Genomic DNA, 18,854 nt, shown 5'->3' on the forward strand with positions numbered 1-18,854 from the left:
CCCTACTGACTATAAGAATAGCTAAATGAACCACACAGCACAGGTGCATAACATCAGTTCACCACTCAGACTTTTACTATGCCCATCACTATACCATAAGTACAGATTTTGTAACTCAGGCCTACTCCTATTCACAATCTCCTAAATTCTACGCAGTAGATAACAAAATTTCACATGTAAAATTAAAATTTTGTGTTAAATTCCTCACCAAGGGGAGCTGCTTGAAATAGTTACAACTACATGATTTTCCTAGTCTATTACTCGCAGCCAGTCAGACTAGAGCCCTGATCTTGAAAAGACTTAAGCACATGCATAACCTTATATGTTGTGACTACTATTAAAATCAGTGCAACTACTCAGTATATAATGCTATGGATGTGCATAACTCCTTGCAAGATTGCTGCCTAGGGTAGGATATACAATGGAATATTAGATAATGATTAATGTTTCTGAAGTAGGATAGAAGCTACAGCTGTACTAACTTCCCCAGCTCTCTAGAAATGTGGCACTGAAGTTTCTTTACAAATGTCTTTGACAAAATAAATTGTAATAGACTTTGACTCTTCTGAAGGCTGTGAAAATAGCCTAGTTAATCTTTCTTCATTTAGAATTCTGTCTAGCCACTTATACCATGTTCAATACCACAGTCCTGTTACCCAAAGATCAATACTGATTGGCCAGTTGGGCCTTTTAGGTGTCCCAACTGCACCCAGCCTTGTAGTCACTGAAACACAAATCTCTACATCCCTTTGGTTAAATGGGTATTGAGGAAGAGATAAAGGGTTTGTCATAAATGGACAGCCCATGCCATAGGAGGAAGGATGGATTAGAATGACTTTTAAACAGTTTTCTCCCACAAGTGCTATTTAGAGCAGTATTTGGCCCTTTCAGTCACTTAACTCACCTTCTGCTGTAAAAAGGTAAACCTGGAACTGCTAAATACACAGTGAGTTGAAAATTATTGGGGGGACACAATGCTGCTGAAAGGACAGCCATGTTCCTAGAAGGCAGCAGAGGTCCAGATATTTCTAGAAATATCTTTTCTGCTCTCTTATATCCTTCACAAGGAGTGCCTTTCATAGTGAAAGGATGTGTTGCTCAAGTTCTCCATAATTTAAAAATTAACCATACCCCTCATAGCAATAACCTGCAGCATAGCAGAGATTCTGCTAGACTCAGTGTATTTCTAATGTGGCTGAAAGTGCCTTATTCATGATTTACTACCACAGCTGGTCAAATTTTTTAATGTGAAATTATTTTTAATGAAAGAGAGCCTTTTTTCAATAACAAACTTCAAAACTTCACTTTTGATTAATTTTATTTTTGGTTATTTTTCCTTTTTCAGTGGCAAAGAGGGAGAGAGGAAACAACTGAAATATTTCCATTAGAAAAAAAATAAATGGTTTTAAAAAGTACACAAAATAACTTCAAAAAGGCTGACTGGTACAACTAACCCTTGCCCTGTACACCTGCTTTTTGATCAACTTATCGCTGCAGAATTTGGCTACATTCACAACCTTGCTCCTGCTGTTGTGGGCTGCTTAAGGAAGATGCACCATGGGTCAGTGCACAGACCTTTTTTGAAGAGATGAATTGAAACCAGTACATCAGAAATCTAATATTATGCTGCAAACAAAGTCCAATGTAATCTTACAAATCCACCCCACCACTTAAAGCTAACCAGTCTTTCAAATCAAAGAGGTTAAATGCTGGAAGTGAAAGGCCAAATGCCCATTCTGCAGAATCTGGAACAGCATTTGTCTGCATTAAATCTGCTCCCATCAATCCCAATTTCAGCTGTACATGGGGAGTTCAATATAGCGTATATATAAGCAAGTTAGAAATTTGAAGTGTTCTCAGTAACATTTGTGAAGAAACAGCAACTGAAGTCTCCATTTGTATCCTTCAGTTTACATTCATCAGTTGCAGAGTCCAGCCCCATTGACAGGGTAACTGACTAGGGGTTAGCTGAGGCACAGCCACTGTCATCCCCTTTTCTCCCAGTGAAACCCACTTCAATTGTCCTTTATGTCCAATCAGCTTCACCTGGAAAAAAAAAAAACAATCAAATTGAAATCTATCCAAAGTGACTTGCCCCAATGATTCAAATTGCAGTCTATTCAAAGTGACTGTTGGCCCAATAATTACATGCATATATTTTTCCACTACTTAACAGCAGTGATGAGCTTCAAGAACCGGTTCCTTCAGTCGCTCCGGGTCTTCGGCGGCATGTCCTGAAGTACCAGCCGCCGAAGTGCCGCCGAAGACCCGGAGCGAGTAAAGGGCCCGCTACCGAAGACCCGGAGCACCACCGGGTGAGTGAAAATTAAAAAGGGATTCTCAGCCAGGGGAGCCTCCCCAGCCGGGAGCTCAGGCGGCCCGGACAGGACGGTCCTGCAGGCCAGATGTGGCCCGCGGGCTGGAGTTTGCCCACCCCTTTAAGAACCGGTTCTAAACCAGCCTCAAACTTTAACAACCGGTTTGCGCGAACCGGCTCCAGCTCACCACTGCTTAACAGGTCCTTTTAACATAATGGATTAACTGTAGGCACCTCTTTGCCAGCCACATGAATGGTCAGAGGCTGTCCAAAGGTTCTAAACATGCTTCTAAGGTGGTCATATAAATAAGCTGGCAGATGTAATGATGCTGTGTCCTATGATTTGGGCCAGACTATGGTTATTATGTTCTACATGCAGATGGCAGTGGGAAATCAAAAGGATTTTGAGATACTAGCTCCCTATGTGAAGGGCCAGGTTTCACAATACAAACCAGATCATTATCTTACAAATAATGGAGTAGTTTACATTTTTTTTAATACATACTACCACAAAAATAGAGCAAAGTGACTATACACAAACAATGTTCAGATGATTAAGCAGAACATGTACATGAAGGTGAAGAGGTTCCAAACATAATAATGCAATGTTACACTTTTGGAAAGTTAGTTAACAGTTTCTTAAACTTGCACTACTTCTTGCCTATAGGAAGAAGTCAGATGCCAACATGGGTATTTTATGGGAAGCAGGAGTTTTTGTTTTTTTAAAAGGTAAGATATTCTGGAATCTGCTTTTAAACTGAATTGTACTTTACTGTAATGGAAATAACCATTCTGCTCAGCTCAGAAAAAAATCAATGATTTTTTAAATATACTACTGCTTCATTTAAAAAGCATATTAGAAAGCAGGACGGGGGGGGGGAAATCACTTAAGAAGCTATATAGAAATTATACCATTGCACATAGTACTTAGGGTGGTATAAATTCTATTCTCAATTTACTCTGCTGTAAATCAGGAGTAATTGTTTGAGTTAGTACAACTGACACTTCCATTACACACACTGTTAACAGTAAGTAAAATTTTGGCAGATTAAAATTTTTTTTAAAAAACCTAGTGTTCTTTGAACAAGTCTTTGAAATAACTTTTCCTATTTGTCTACATTACACTACACCTCCTCTGAAATTTTGGCCCTGTGTTGTGACCAGCTGAAGTCATGAGGAGTCTTAATATTTAGAAAGGAAGGAGGGACTTGTGTCAAAGCATTGGCCAGGGAAAAGGTGATTTGGGTTCAATTCCCAGCTCTGCCACAGCCTTCTCCTGTGACCCTGGGCAAGTCCCAATCTATGCCTCAGTTCCCCCTTCTGTAAAATGGGGATAACATGTCCTTTTGCCTGTCTTTTGCCAGTCTTGTTTATTTAGATTGTAAGCTCTTTAGGAGAGGGACTCTCTCTTATGAAGTTTGTACAAGGCCTAGCACATTAAGGCTCTAGTATTGGTAGGGGCCTCTAGGCATTACCATAATGCTGCTACTAATAATGATTAAAAATGCAAAACTAAGAATGATCTATTCATTTTAAAGTCTCCCCATTCCTTGCCTTTCATCTGAGGAGCGCAGGCCAAATTCTTCAGTGTCATGATAATGTAATTCAGTTGCCAACTGTAATTTGTGCTACAGTAGCACTCTGTGTGTAACACAAGCACCCCCATTTATATACCAAGGTGTCATTATGGGGGAGTGTACTGAAGTGGGAACAGAGCTGGTCAAAAATTGGGCATGTCAAGAGGAAAGTCACATTAGGCTAGAGCAGTGCAAGCAGCCAAAAAGCTACTCACAAGAGGGTGTAACACATCATCCCTTGGGGATAGAGGAATTACCACCTGCCCTAATTTACACTCCCATCCTTATGGTTTTTGGAGTTCTTCACTAAGAAGAAAAGTCAGGGTTGACTGGCTCAGCAAGACACCCTTAGAACCAAGGAAACATACTCTAGACCAGTGGTTCTTAACCTGGGGTGCACGCATCCTCTGGGGGCGCGAGATGCCCTTTCTGAGGGTGCGAGATATGCCAGATATTTTTTAGAAGGTAAATCATTGAAAACACCAGTTAAGCACAGGCACGTACGTACAACTACTTTGTTTCATCAAACCTATGTATTTATTAACATTATACATTTTTTAACGATTACTGTAATATACAAACAAAAAATACATCTAGGTTTAGAGAACTGACCTACTTCAACGATTTTTGATAAGGGGTGCGAGAACATATTTTGAGAACCAAAGGAGTGAAGGCTGCAGTAAAGGTTAAGAACCACTGCTCTAGACCATCTAGCCGCTCAGGGCATCATAGGCCCGGTTGGAAGCCTATTGATGAACCTATTTGCATCCATGACCAGTTTGAAAAAACAAGAGGTTCTACCTGAGAAAGAGACACTCCCTTATGTCAGAAGTAGGCCTCCTTTATGCCATTCCTCCCTCAGCCACTCAGAGTCTCTCGACACAAACACCTAGTTCACAGCAAGCCGGGGTGTAAATCTATGTCATACTAGCCTGCCACACATTAAGTGTCTGTGTGGCCCTTGCTGCCAGGCACTAAAAGTTCCCTGGTGAGCTGGATCTACCCCGCTTTGAAATGGGAGTCGATTAAGGCACACTAGGGAACTTTTTGTGCGCAGCAACAGGGTCCACACAAATACTTAATTCACACCTCAGCCTTAATTTACAACTGAATCTTCCCCCTTACAAGGGATGACTTGCTGCTTTTTGCATGCCACTGTGAAGGCTGTCTGACATGGAGGGGACTGGGCTTGTCTTCACTATCAGTGTAAGTCGACCTAAGTTACACTACTCCAGTTATGTGAATAACGTTGCTGGAGTCGACATAGCTTAGGTTGACGTACTCCGGTGTCTTCACTGTGCTGCGTCGATGGGAGACACTCTATGATTGACTTACCTTATTCTTCTCAGGGAGCTGGAGTACAGGGGTCGGCCGGAGAGTGCTCTATTGTCAATTTAGCGGGTCTTCATTAGATCCACTAAATCGACACCCACTGCATCGATTGCAGCAGCATTGATCTCCTGGTAGTGAAGACAAGTCCTCAAATAGGGACAATTCTGTCTTACCTGTGCATTTTCATTCTAGGAACCTCCAGGTCAGACAGCCAGATCCTCCCTGTGGAGAACTGCATTAAGTTTGCTGGAGAGGGGTGTCTGCCTATTGCTTGCTTGTTGAGTAGTTTGAAAGGCAAGTGGGTATTCCTCCAGGAAATCTCTAAATTTAATGTCAAGACTCTGCTGTGGGTGGTTTGAGTTGAACAGCACTTTTACACTTCGATATAGTTAGCATTTTTCATCTTTGGAAGCTATCATCCTGGGCAGTTCTTCCTAAGAGGTGGCCCTAAGCCCAAGCTCAGAGCAAAGATCTGCTCGGCCCCCAGTTGTCATGGACCAAGAGAACGCCCTACTATCAAGTCTGACATAGAGAGACCTAGACTTAAAGTTAATAGTGACGACAGAATTTTCCCTTTTTCAACATATTCTATTCTGTTTTTACATATCACCAAAGGTGACAGGTATGTATTATTTGAAAACAAAAATGTTCGCAGTGTTGATGGCACATTTTTCAGATATTTTCTGATCTATCTTATGAATATATTCCTTGACAATGCGTTAGAAAGCTCACAGAAGTAGCAAAAAAGATAGTGGTCACTTACTTGTGTTGCTCCAATTTTGGTTTTTGGGTCACCAAGTACCAGAGTCTCCGAGATTGGCCAATTAAGGAAAATGGCATAGACTGTCTCTTCTTTAGGTTTGAATGTGTACCTGGTTGGAAATGGGGAGTCATATAATTTAGGTCCAGTTGTTGTTGTTTTTTTGTGATTATCCACACACTTGAGAGTAATGTACATGTAAAGATTTCAGGACTGGAAAAGGAATTTTAAAAGTTGATGGCAATTAGGATCACAAACACCACAAGAACTGTTTACATCAGAACTACAGCAATGCAGTCCTTGTCCTGCCAAACTACTATTTAAAAAAGTTTGGATTCCTGCAAATCTTTTTTCCAAGTATAATTTATTCTCTACCAAACAATCGTGCAAATATTTGTAACACTTCTCTTTCTCTTCTTACATATTAATGTTTCTCATGAGTTTTACTTCTAGCTTTTTATTGTGTCTAGACGTGATATTTATATTTAATAGCCGATGATGGGGTCAGGAGTACAGAACGGACCACGAGGGAAGGAGAAGGAGTAGGGCCAAAATGCAGATGAGGGATGGTTGTGGATTACTGGCACAGCAAAGGCACAGAAGCTAAGGGATAGAGCAGGGTCCAGAGACTAAAAAGGGGTGAATCTGATGGTTGATTTCACCAGAAATGACATTAACATTATCTTACCAAATAATTTATCCATCATACTCAGTTTGACAGGGCTCATGGCCATCCTACTATTGATCAGAGTTGTTTTCTAGGAACTTTTTTTTTAAAAAAATCCAGCTTTGGAAGCTATTATTGTGAGGAGTTCTTTCTAAGCATCCTTTAAAAAGTGGCTAATTTTAAAAAAGTACCTTAACATTTCTGTCTTTCTCATGATAGTGATATTGACTTATTTCTTATCATCAGTTTTATATTGTATCGATCAATATTCTATAAAAAGAACAGGAGTACTTGTGGCACCTTAGAGACTAACAAATTTATTAGAGCATAAGCTTCCATGGGCCCATGAAAGCTTATGCTCTAATTAATTGGTTAGTCTCTAAGGTGCCACAAGTCCTCCTGTTCTTTTTGCGGATACAGACTAACACGGCTGCTACTCTGAAACCTGCCAATATTCTACAGTAATTCCTAGGTCTTGCTTTAGTTTTTCAGCTACTTTTGCTGAAAGGCATAAACGGGCCAAAGATACACATTGAGCCTTTGTTTCAGTCTGCATTGGAAGCATAAACTCTCTTGTCTCCCAGTTTTTTCCCCCTAATCATTAGGATGTACCAACTTCACTAATGTCCAATATATATATATATATTCTTCCTTTAGGCACCTATCTTGGCTTTCCGAAAGGGTTCTTTTCTGAGACAGCCAAATAACATACAAATTAAGGTAGTGGTTTCTTTATTGTAAACACTTGTCCACTAGAAATTGCACAACTTCACGAAAGGGTCTCAATAGTTATATTTTCTGCATATTGTTTCACTAGTCTTACCACACTCCTGGTGTGACAGTGTCATTCTGCGTTCTCCATGGTTTAGTTCCGTAAATGGCTTCTCCATTGACTCTCAGCCAGACACCCATCTGCCTTAGGCGTTCTTGGAATATAACATCAATGCGACCATCATGGGTGGGCCCAATGTTCATCAGGAGATTTCCCCCACATGATACTGTTTCTACGAGTTGCTGAAACATTTAGCAACGTCAGAGTGTTAAGATTATGACCAATGAAGGTATACACATTGTCTGGTGTTCTTACCAAAACTTAGAACTCTGCTCCAGACACATGGGTTGAAAGAGCTGAATCAGTATTTGACACTGCAATATGCAAAGTAGTATGTTAGAGGTTCCAATCGTTTCTACAAAATTTAAGCTTCCATTAAAAATGTTACATTTTTAGCTTGTATGGCTCAAGAAAACCTTCCAAATGTGATCTCACTCTGTGATGCCTGACTAACTCTGCATTTTTTCAGTCTGTCTGCATTATGAGTTATCTGCTTCCTATTTGTTTAACTGCGGGCTGAGTCTGAACCCTAATGATGACTGATATCAGTCGTTTTATATTGTAAACATCCAGATATTCTGAAATGGTGGTCAGATTCTGGGATTGTAGTTGGATACTGTGAAGAGCCCCTGATACATACACACACACACATACACGTTACTTCTGAGAGTGGGTAACTATTACACGAAAAAAAACCTACTTGTACCACAGAATAAAACGAAATTAAACAAATATCTTTGGTTTCTGCAGCTAAATACTCATTTCTTTTCAGAACTATCTTGTATACAGTACAAGAGTTAAAAGTAAACTGCAGCACCTAAACTATTAAGAGAGCTTACACACTAAGACCTCGTTCCTACAACTGATTTCAGGTGGGTGGACCTCCTGTGTCTGCAAAAAGCCCCACTGAACTCAATGAGGCAGGTGCAGGGGTCCACCTGCAAAGAACCAGTTGCAGGATCAGGATCCTACCTTACCTTACTAATTTGTTTTAAATCACAATTATCTGCATGTCCTACTTTAATGAACAGACAAAGTATTTTAATTTAAAAATGTAAGTATAAGATTGGATTGCATTGGGGAAATAAACCACCTAAAAAAAAAACAGATGCAAAGTAACAAGGAAGTCATTCCTGAAACAACCAAATATATCAAAGCCTTTTGCATTTCTCTCACACCAGAGATTGATGAACACCTGGAGCCCATGCACTTTGAAATAATTCCCTACTGTTGTATTAGGTAAAATTCTCATTGACTTCAGCAGACATTAGAAGTGTTGAAAAGCTACAGCATCTACTCCAAATTTGGGTATATGAGGTACAACATGTGCATACAGCTGTATGAATGTTTGTTTCTTTCCTGGACATAATGTTTTTGTTTGACATGCTGTACATCAAATAACTTAACCCGTAGAAGGACTTAGTTGTTAATAGACCAATTAAAAGACTTTGTAGGTTCATTTGGAAGTCTTGAACTGGTAGGATGGAAACATCAATTTTATTATCACAAATTTTACAGGATTAACTGTGGGAGAAGTTAGAATTAGCCAGCAGAAATTCAACCCATTCCCTAGGAACTACTTCCTTTGTGATTAACTGTCACTGAAATGCCTAGTCTGTGGTCACACTTCTATTGGAAACTTTCCTAGCATGCTTTTCAGGCAACTGGCCCTTTACATTTGGAAAAGCAAAACAGCTACAACCATAAAGTTTCTATTTTGTAGCTGACTGCTGAGGGCTACATCTCACTTCCTTCTACCTGGCAAGTGCTGATAGTTCTTACTATGGTTTACCTTGGTATTTCTTTCACGCCTCAGAAAAGGCCACCTTCATATTTTTATATCTATACCTGCAGATTTTTTAAGCTAGTGGGCACCGATAGCTTGCATTATACTTAAGGTTAGTTCCATCTTGCATTCTAACTTATTTAAAAAATTGTAAGAAATTACATGTAAGACCTACACCTAAGATAAAAATTTAACTCAGCTGTTGACTGTTAGATGTTAACTCTAACCCAGCTGTTAGACTGCAAAGTCCAGCCATCAAACAAAAGCTAGATTTGGGTTATGTGATAATATCAAACTATACACACCCACAAAATAATTGAGTGTTACAACTGCAAATTTCACTGTGTTGTGACTACTCCTCAGAGATTAAAGTTTCGAGTTGATCTGATGGCTTGTCTCTAAATGTGTGCAAGATGTGAGCTTGGGAGCACCCTTTGAACTCTGGAGGGCAATGAAAGTTGCCGGTGGAGGCAGAAGTGTATTTGAGTTCTTTGGATGAGTCAGCAATCTGTTCCCAGCACCGTCTGTTGTCAAACTCATAAGGTGATGTTGAGGGTAAAATGAGAAAAGTGTCCCCTCAATGAAGTGGGACAGGCAAACCCAAATTCCTCCACATGGATCAGCCTTCAAATCTGGGTCGGATGTAGAGAATTCAGACTTGGATTGCTATTTCCACCAATCTGTAAAACACATTAATATTTCTATCCTGTCTCTGGAAAACTTTTATCCTTTTATATTTATGAAATAGCAACATTTAATGTAGAGTATCGCTCTTTGCATTGCATGAATGTAGACTCTTTTTTGGAAACAATTAGTTATATGCTATGTAAACAGGGATTCAGCAGACATAAAGCCCATCCACGTCTATGGAATTTAATGCATGTTTTGCCATTGACTTCAGTAGCAGCAGGATTGGTTCCCTGAGTGTTGCTGGCAGAATATTCTGGGAGATATGAGTAGAAAACTACAGAAACAATAATGACTCTTTTGTATTTAAATGCCACAAACACTTAAAGTGTGTAATTTGCATAAAATAAATACTTAGAAGAATACTAAATATCCATGGCTTATTATTATTTCATATTTGTCACCATAGAGTAGGAGCAGAGAGAACCTTAAAGACAGAAAGAAGAGGAAGTGCTTGCCTCTTTCATTTGCAATAAAAGTAACTGAGTGGAATTTATGGGCCTGATCCTCATCTTGCTTACATGTGTGTAAATCGCAAATAATTCCACTGAAGTCAAACTGGTGTAAGAGAAAGAGGAGAATCAAACCATAGGATTTGCACAGTTGAGGTAGAGCCATTACTGAACTTAGTTTGATAATATAATCAAAGGAAATGATCATCAAGAGGTCACATAATTAGTTATTTCTTCCCATTACATTGGTGAACTATAATAATCAGAAGTACTGGCCAGATGTTGTATACCATATCTCTGTCTTACTGTACCTTTACCAGTTCTTCAATCGTGAGGTAATCACTTAGCTGCGTATTCCTCCTATAACCCCATGACCATTTGTCTATGGTCATACAGTTTTCCCACTTATGAGGCAAAAGGTGTCCTGGGTTATAGCGGTCGCTGCAGGTGTAGTATCCACCATGTTTACAAATGCTGCCAACTCCCCAGCGATCATTTGTTACAACTGCATCCCGAACTGGGCTGAAATTACAGAAATTTTAAACAAATGATTATGATTTTTAATTTTTTAGACTAAATGTCAGCTCTTTTCCCCAGAAATTCACGTTCAAGATGACTTCTGTATTCCTAATTTTCCTCTTTACATAATGCAAATGGGTACGAAATCTGAGGTCTTACACAGAATGGGAGTAGTGAATGGACCCGCTTCTGCACTCCTTACTCAGGCACACCTCCGACTGTCTGCCATGGAAATAGATTACAGTACAGATCCTTGAATATGTACTGTGTCTTATGTGCAGTGTCAAAGGCACGGTCTGTGAAGAAAGTGTCCTGATCATGGACTATAAGGTGGATAGAAAGCTGACTAGATCATCGCGCTCAACGGGTAGTGATCAATGGCTCCATGTCTAGTTGGCAGCCGGTATCAAGTGGCGTGCCCCAAGGGTCGGTCCTGGGGGCCGGTTTTGTTCAATATCTTCATTAATGATCTGGAGGATGGTGTGGATTGCACCCTCAGCAAGTTTGCAGATGACACTAAACTGAGAGGAGAGGTAGATACCCTGGAGGGTAGGGATAGGATACAGAGGGACCCAGACAAATAAGAGGATTGGGCCAAAAGAAATCTGATGAGGTTCAACAAGGACAAGTGCAGAGTCCTGCACTAAGGACAGAAGAATCCTATGCATCACTACAGACTAGGGACCGAATGGCTCGGCAGCAGTTCTGCAGAAAAGGACCTAGGGGTTACAGTGGACGAGAAGCTGGATATGAGTCAACAGTGTGCCCTTGTTGCCAAGAAGGCCAATGGCATTTTGGGATGTATAAGTAGGGGCATTGCCAGCAGATTGAGGGATGTGATCGTTCCCCTTTATTCAACACTGGTGAGGCCTCATCTGGAGTACTGTATCCAGTTTTGGGCCCCACACTACAAGAAGGATGTGGAAAAACTGGAAAGCGTCCAGCGGAGGGCAACAAAAATGATTAGGGGACTGGAACACATGACTTATGAGAAGAGGCTGAGGGAACTGGGATTGTTTAGTCTGCAGAAGAGAAGAATGATTTGATAGCTGCTTCCAACTACCTGAAAGGGGATTCCAAAGAGGATGGATCTAGACTGCTCTCAGTGGTAGAAGATGACAGGACAAGGAGTAATGGTCTCAAGTTGCAGTGGGGGATGTTTAGGTTGGATATTAGGAAAAAAAATTTCACTAGGAGGGTGGTGACGCACTGGAATGCGTGGTGGAAGAGGTGGTGGAATCTACTTCCTTTGGGGTTTTTAAGGTCAGGCTTGACAAAGCCCTGGCTGGGATGATTTAGTTGGGGATTGGTCCTGCTTTGAGCAGGGGGTTGGACTAGATGACCTCCTGAGGTCCCTTCCAATCCTGATATTCTATGATCATATTCTTAACAAAACCACCCTACTTGCCATCATGGTAGATGACTGTTACTTACAAGAGAATAAAAATAGATAGAATGGCCAGACCATGTTAATGGAACAACTTATGGACCTGCTTGACATTTTTCATGAAAAATGTTCATAATTTTTCAGCCATGTCTAATAATTTGGTTGTTAAAGGGAATACTCTTCCCTGACTTGATCCCTTATATTGCAGGGAAATTAAGTGGGAGATGACATGGTTAAGTGCCCAATAAGTGAAACAATGGATCCCACACAATATATGGAAAATGAGACAGAGGCTATAGCCTGGCCAAAGTTCCAATTTAAGAGCTAAATATATGCTAAAAACAAGACACCTGTCATTATACAGCCAGGCTAAAAATCCAGTGCTGTTCCAGTAAGTATCTGGTGCATTACCATCCCCATCAGACCAGAGGATCTCTGGCTGGTATTTAGCCACAATCTCATAGAGCTCAGGCAATGACTTGGCTGTTGGAAACTGTCTTGTCTTGAATACATTGGAGGCATCATAAAGGAAGAGAGGATTGAACCATTCAAAGAGAGAGTGATACAGCCCAAAGTGCAAATCCGTCCTGTTTCTAATAGATGTTGCTAGTTCAGCCACAATGTCCCGTTTTGGTCCTACGTTGACAGCATTCCAATTCCATGAGTATTTGGACCCCCACAAAGTAAAACCTAGAAAGAGAAAGTTGAAGGACAAAAAGAGAATAAAAAGCACTGTAAGCATATTCTTATATATGCTATGCTATTAGTCAAACACACATGCTGATTGCAGCTCCCCAGGAAGAGGAAGTAGGCTCTTCCCTGTTCTGCAGCTCCCCAGAAAGAAGAAGTAGGCTCTCCCCACTTCTGCTTGCCCTATCACTGAAATCTCTAGTTATGTATAACCATAATATTCCTTCCTTTAGAAGAAGAATCCAATACCAAGATGTTGCTTAAAAATTGTTTATACCATGTCTACAAATGACACATAACTCTCAGTTTCTGCACTAAGCAGTCTCTTACTATGGGTATGTATAGCACCTAGTACCACGGAGACCTGATCTTGATTTGGGCTTCTAGCTGCAGCAGTAATAATAGGAATCAGGCTACTAATGTTGAAATATAATTGTGCATATTTCAAAATCTTAACCGACTCCCAAGAACACATTGTACATTTCTTGGAGAAAGGTAGAGAGCTAACGAACTCTCTGCACACAGTAATGTTCTATATGAAACAGAACACGATTTACTCTTCTGGTTCATTAAGCAATAAAAAGCCTAGAGCTAAATTACGCAACAGTCAGACATTAACAACTTCTGTGGCTGTTGTAGGAAGCTCTGCAGCACTCTTAACTTCAGTCATTGCAACCTATAGCAGGAGGAATAATGTGATAACAAATTCTTCCTTCTATCAATGTTCCAGCCTTTTATAGGGGATATGGGCTAACAAATACCACTTTTATTCTTGCCAGGTTTTTAGCATCTAGCCAGCTGGACAAGATAACTTCACCTGGGTTTTTGTTCTGTTAGAAGAAATGAACCATGAACTGCAACAACTGCCAGCCCTTGCACACGTTCTATTTACCTTCATGATGTTTTGAAGTCAAGACAACATATTTTGCACCAGAAGCCTTCAGAATATCTGCCCACTGGTTGGCATCAAAAAACTCGGCTGTAAACAAAGGGCCAAAATCTTCATAACTGAAGCCAGGAGGGTAATTTGTCTCCATAAATTTTACATAGGCCGGTCTCTTTTCCTTCTGCCAATACCACCTTCCAAATACACAATAAAAATATCCAATGACATTTAAAAAATATATATACAGTTATAATAATCAATTCCTGTTTTGCCATTCTAAAGGGCGGTGCGCACTGTCACAGACATACTGTGGAAGTACACTGGAAATAACATAAAACTGCCTCAGGCAATAATAGCTTTGATATTTGGAAGCACCCTGGTCTACCTCCCTCAAGGACTTCATTTGAGGGACTGCCAGTGTTTCCTACTGAGCTGTGTTGTACACCAGCTAAAATTTGATGGGAGTGGGGAAAATATAGTCTTATTTAGGGGCCAAATGCTGAAAACTTACTACCAGGCATACAGGGCTGATGTGGGACGTAGGCAGCTACATTGGGTGCCAGTTTTGTAGGAACACCCCTGGTTCTGGGCCAGCACAGGCATGGACTTCTTTAACTGTGTCCCCCTGTAGAAGAGTAAGAGCAGCCATACCACCAAGCACAGCACAGCTTTTTTGCTTCTGCCTCTTAAAGGGCACCCCCACTTTCCAGTAGCTACTTGGGATGACAGCCATCTCACTGCTCCATCTACCCCCACCCCAAGCACAACTTTTAGGGAGTTTTGCTCCTTTAAAGATGGGCCTCTACCCCACACCAGCAGCAGCCAAAAATTGCCACACAGACAGAAGCAGGTCTCTAGTGTGGCTGTCCCCAACACCAGCACAGGTATGAGGAGGTGTGACAGGGTGGACTAGGTCTAGAAGCCTCACGGCCCTGCCATAGCCCACTCAAGAAAAGAGCAGAGGAGAAGTCCTCCCAGCAGCCTAGAGTGGTTTTAGGAGAACTGCTAATCAGAGGGGCTCCTGGAGTGACCAATCAGGGGGGCAGAAGGGCCATATAAAAAGAAGCAGCAGAGCAGTCAGTTACTGCCTGGAGTTTGCAGAGGGGGAAATGGGTGCTTGGCTGGCTGGAAGAGCAGCAGGACTGCTAACAGATCAGTGAGGGCAAGCTGAGTCCAGGGGACCAAGCCCAGAAGTTCACCAGACCAGGTGAGGGTACCGTGATGGACTCTGCTGGTCTGGTTGAAGGCTGATCCCAGTCAAGGGCTGCCAAAAGGACACCTACTGAGATAGACCCCTCTTGGGCTGTTAAAGAAAGTAGTGCCTTGGGGAAGGATGCCCTTGTGCTATGGCCCCATACTAGGGCCATGAGCAAGAACTAGAGACTGTATACCCCAGAAGGGGGGGACAGTGAATGTGACTTGGCTGGAAGGCTAGTCAATGAAGACCTGCCAAAAGAACCACCAGCCAGGGGAGTGCTTCCCCATTCAAAGCTGAGCGATTGCAGGCATGAATCAGCTAGGGAGGTGGATGCCAGCCCAATTACAGGTAGGAATTCTTAGGGCAGCAAAATGTCCAGCACCAGTCCTGTGGATTAGTGTTTTCCACAGAGAGGAAAAAAGGTGGGTGAAATCATATCTTTTATTGAACCAAATTCTGTTGGTCAAAGAAACAAGCTCTGTATAGCTCTTAATCTTGTCTCTTTCACCAACAGAAGTTAGGCCAACAAAATATATTACCTCATGCACCTTGTTATCCTGGGACCGACATGGCTACAACAATACTGCTTACTACATAAACAGTTCTATTGTCTATGGGCATAGCATGGGGTAGCATGAGTCTGTCACTGTAGAAATGCTATGGCCAGTAGTAAGGGTTTGTGGGGTTACAGTCATTAGGTTTCAGAGAGTGAGGCAGAGCAGCAAAGACCTAGGTAAGCTTAGACACACACTGGTCATTCAAAATTGGGGAGGAAAATAAACTGAATTTTTTAAAAATGTGTTTAAATCCCAAATTGAGGATCAGAGTCTGATCTCAGCAATACTCACGTAAATCCAGAGTAACTCTGCTGATAGCAATAAAGTTAACCCAAATTAACATGGACATAAGTGAGAACAGAACCTGGCCTCTTGTGGGGAAAAAGCTGGATGAAAAGGCCCAGAAATCATCCTGTGGAAAAAATAGTTGCAATCTCAAGACATTTTAGTGTCTAAGGAAACGGATCACACCTTCCCCTCTCTTCTCCTTTGCCATGCACCAGTTGCTAATGACGTTAAAACGGACAGAATTGAAATTCCAAAAGAAACAAACTGAAAAGTGATCTGCTGAGATCAGAGAAGTGGGAACAGCTGCAGGCCAAGGAAGAAAGTTGGTACTAACAAATAGGCTGTAATGACAGGGTAAATGAGGGTAAACCACAAGTGTAAATGCTATTTACAGTCAATAGTCCACATTAACACCGATGTAAGAGCAAAATCTGGAACATGGCTAATAAATAACAGCTCAAATACAAAATGCGGGGAGACATAACCAAGCAGCCTGATCCATTGCTTTAAAGTGAGTTTATTTTAATTTTGTACCACCTTAACATTTCTTTTTTGTGTAATCAAACACTGTAGTTTATCATAGGAAAGTCTGCAGTCAGGATTGGGGAGAGGAGGGGTTTACAAGATCATTTCTATTTTAGGGGGAAATTCTGCCCTCATTTACAGCCTGTACAACTCCATTATTTTCTAAATGACTGCACAGAGTGCCCAGCCCATAAAAAAAAATCCACATATAAAAGTGTGAGGACAACTGGCACTGAAAGTGTAAGGGAGGATTTGGAAATATTATACAAAAGGAGGATAGTTTTGCCAGTGGATGGATCTGTATGGTTAATATACTAGGAAGGAAAAGTGATTTTTTTGCAATGACACTTCAACCACAACCTTTCTTTTGGAAGGGTCTGTATCATGGCCAAAGCTTTTTCTATTTTTGGTACATTCGGTATATTTATGATTGAGGTAGAGCCCTTTTGCCCTACATCAGATGCATGAGTACTTTCAGGAGTTAATAGAATAGACAGCATTAACACTCTCAAACTAGAGATGGCATTTCAGTCAAGAATATTTTACACTGTACTAAGAATATTCTATTAAACTGTATTTGGTATCAAAGGCAGTCAAGACATCATCTTTATTCTTTGTCCAGAAAAGTTAAGTAGTAAAGTGCAGCCCACATCAGGGCTGTTTAAACCCATCCCCTGCAGCTCTGTATGTGTTGTCAAAATTCTGCCTTCAGAAAATCATGTTTTGCATGTATATACCTTTACTAAAATTATTTAATTAAGCCTTATAATATCCCCGTGACAGAGATCTTATTACCTCAATTTTACAAATAGCAGAAGAGATTTGTGACTTCTTCAAGATCACACAGAAAGTCAGGGGCAGACTATGGCATAGAAATGGTAAATCAGTTTACCAGACAAAGGGATTGATTCTGTGAACACTCACATGTGTCAAATAGCTTACCCATGTGTAAGTGTCTGCAGGACCTGAGTTTTCTCTTTTCTGTGGAAAGGATCTCTTTTAAAATCACAACCATTAACATAACATTAAAAAAAGCCAGTTTCATTAGTTCACTAAATATAGGCTCAAACGTCAGACCTGGATTATGGATACCCCCAAACTCCACAATTGCTCTGATTTGTGGTTTTTAGCCAGCCCGCTATAAATACAGGAGCACACTTGCAAAATTTGTTTGTGGGGTTACATTTTAAACACTCCCCATATTCAAGGATGCTCAGATGTGAAGTTTTGGTTCAATTCACTTACATTATGGGGATCCACATCTAGGTTTGGGTTGAAAACGTTCTCCAAATTAGGGAGCTGTGTTCAGACTAGTTGGGGCCAGATTTTACTGCTAAGAGACAAGGGAATAATTACCACATACACTGGGGGAGGGAGGGAATGGAGCGTGAAAGGTTGTTTACTACAGGGTGCAGCTTTGTTAGGGAAAGAAGAAAGAACAACAGGCTGCTCTGTCGACAGAAAGAGCAAGGGGAGGTTAAAGAGACATAAAGGAGGAAGTGAGGAGCTGAGAGTCAAACGCATGGAAGGCTCACCAGAACCACTCACTGCCGAAGCTGGGCACGGAGAACACGCCCCAGTGGATGAAGATGCCAAACTTGACTTCATCAAACCAGGTCGGAAGTGGTCTGGAATCCAGAGACTCCCAGGTAGGATCATAGCGCGCACTGCATCCCTGTGGGCAAAGGAGCAGGCAGAGGAGCAGCAGCAGCATAGCTGGCAATGGGGAGGATGCAGCAGTCTTTGGCTGGGGGTGGTGTGTTTAACGTCTCACGTGAGAGCAGTCAGATGACAACCCGCGGCAGGCAGGGCTGCTTCCTGCTCCTTGTTTTTACACCCAGCGAGGCTGCTGGGTGCAGTTTAGTGCATTGTTTAGCAAGGGCGGGGCACTGGAGGACAAGGAGGTTACGAGAATAATTTCTTAGGCTCTGATTTTTTTTCCAGGCTTGCTGAGCAAGGAAAGGAGGCTTGGAGGGAAGCTGAAACCAGGCCCTACATCAGTGTCTCTTAGGGAACCCAGGATGAGTGGGCAGTGTGAAATTTGTAGTGCACACACTCACTGATTTAACGACTCAACCTGGTGCTATTTGCCCTCATTTGCTATATGAAAAGATGGGATTTGAGCGTCCAGGCACCATCTAGGGCCAGGACTTTGTTGCCCCGTTCCAAATGCAATTGGTTTGAGACAGACCTGCTGTTACATCTAGTATGATCACTAGCACAGTCGGTGCATAGAAATTGAGCGGTACCTTCTGAAAAATCCCAAGAACAAAGGAAATTTATCTCTCGTTATTTATAGGAAAATTAAGGAAAATTAAACTGTAGGCCTGCCCACCTTGCTCCCTGGAACTGAGTTCTGTAGACCAGTGGTTTTCAAACTGTGGGTTGTGACCC

General features: G+C 41.4%; 1 protein-coding gene across 2 annotated transcripts; it reads right to left on the reverse strand.

Annotated features, from left to right (window-relative positions):
• Positions 1 to 1,306: 1,306 nt before the first annotated feature.
• Positions 1,307 to 18,223, reverse strand: FUCA2 (alpha-L-fucosidase 2). Of its 2 annotated transcripts, XM_084622873.1 has the most exons (8): positions 17,996 to 18,071; positions 17,706 to 17,793; positions 13,899 to 14,086; positions 12,667 to 13,006; positions 10,722 to 10,932; positions 7,477 to 7,667; positions 5,990 to 6,098; positions 1,308 to 2,046 (listed from the first exon to the last, which is right to left on the reverse strand). In XM_084622873.1, the coding sequence occupies exons 2-8, from the start codon at positions 17,720 to 17,722 to the stop codon at positions 1,906 to 1,908; spliced, it is 1,197 nt and encodes a 398-aa protein (XP_084478999.1). In that variant the 5' UTR covers positions 17,723 to 17,793; positions 17,996 to 18,071; the 3' UTR covers positions 1,308 to 1,905. The 2 variants fall into 2 exon arrangements, with proteins under 2 accessions (XP_084478998.1, XP_084478999.1); XM_084622872.1 differs by lacking the exon at positions 17,706 to 17,793 and having other exon boundaries at positions 1,307 to 2,046; positions 17,996 to 18,223.
• Positions 18,224 to 18,854: the final 631 nt, after the last annotated feature.

This window comes from Lepidochelys olivacea (genome assembly GCF_965140295.1).
Source record: "Lepidochelys olivacea isolate rLepOli2 genome assembly, chromosome: 3".
NCBI classification, from domain to species: Eukaryota; Metazoa; Chordata; order Testudines; family Cheloniidae; genus Lepidochelys; species Lepidochelys olivacea.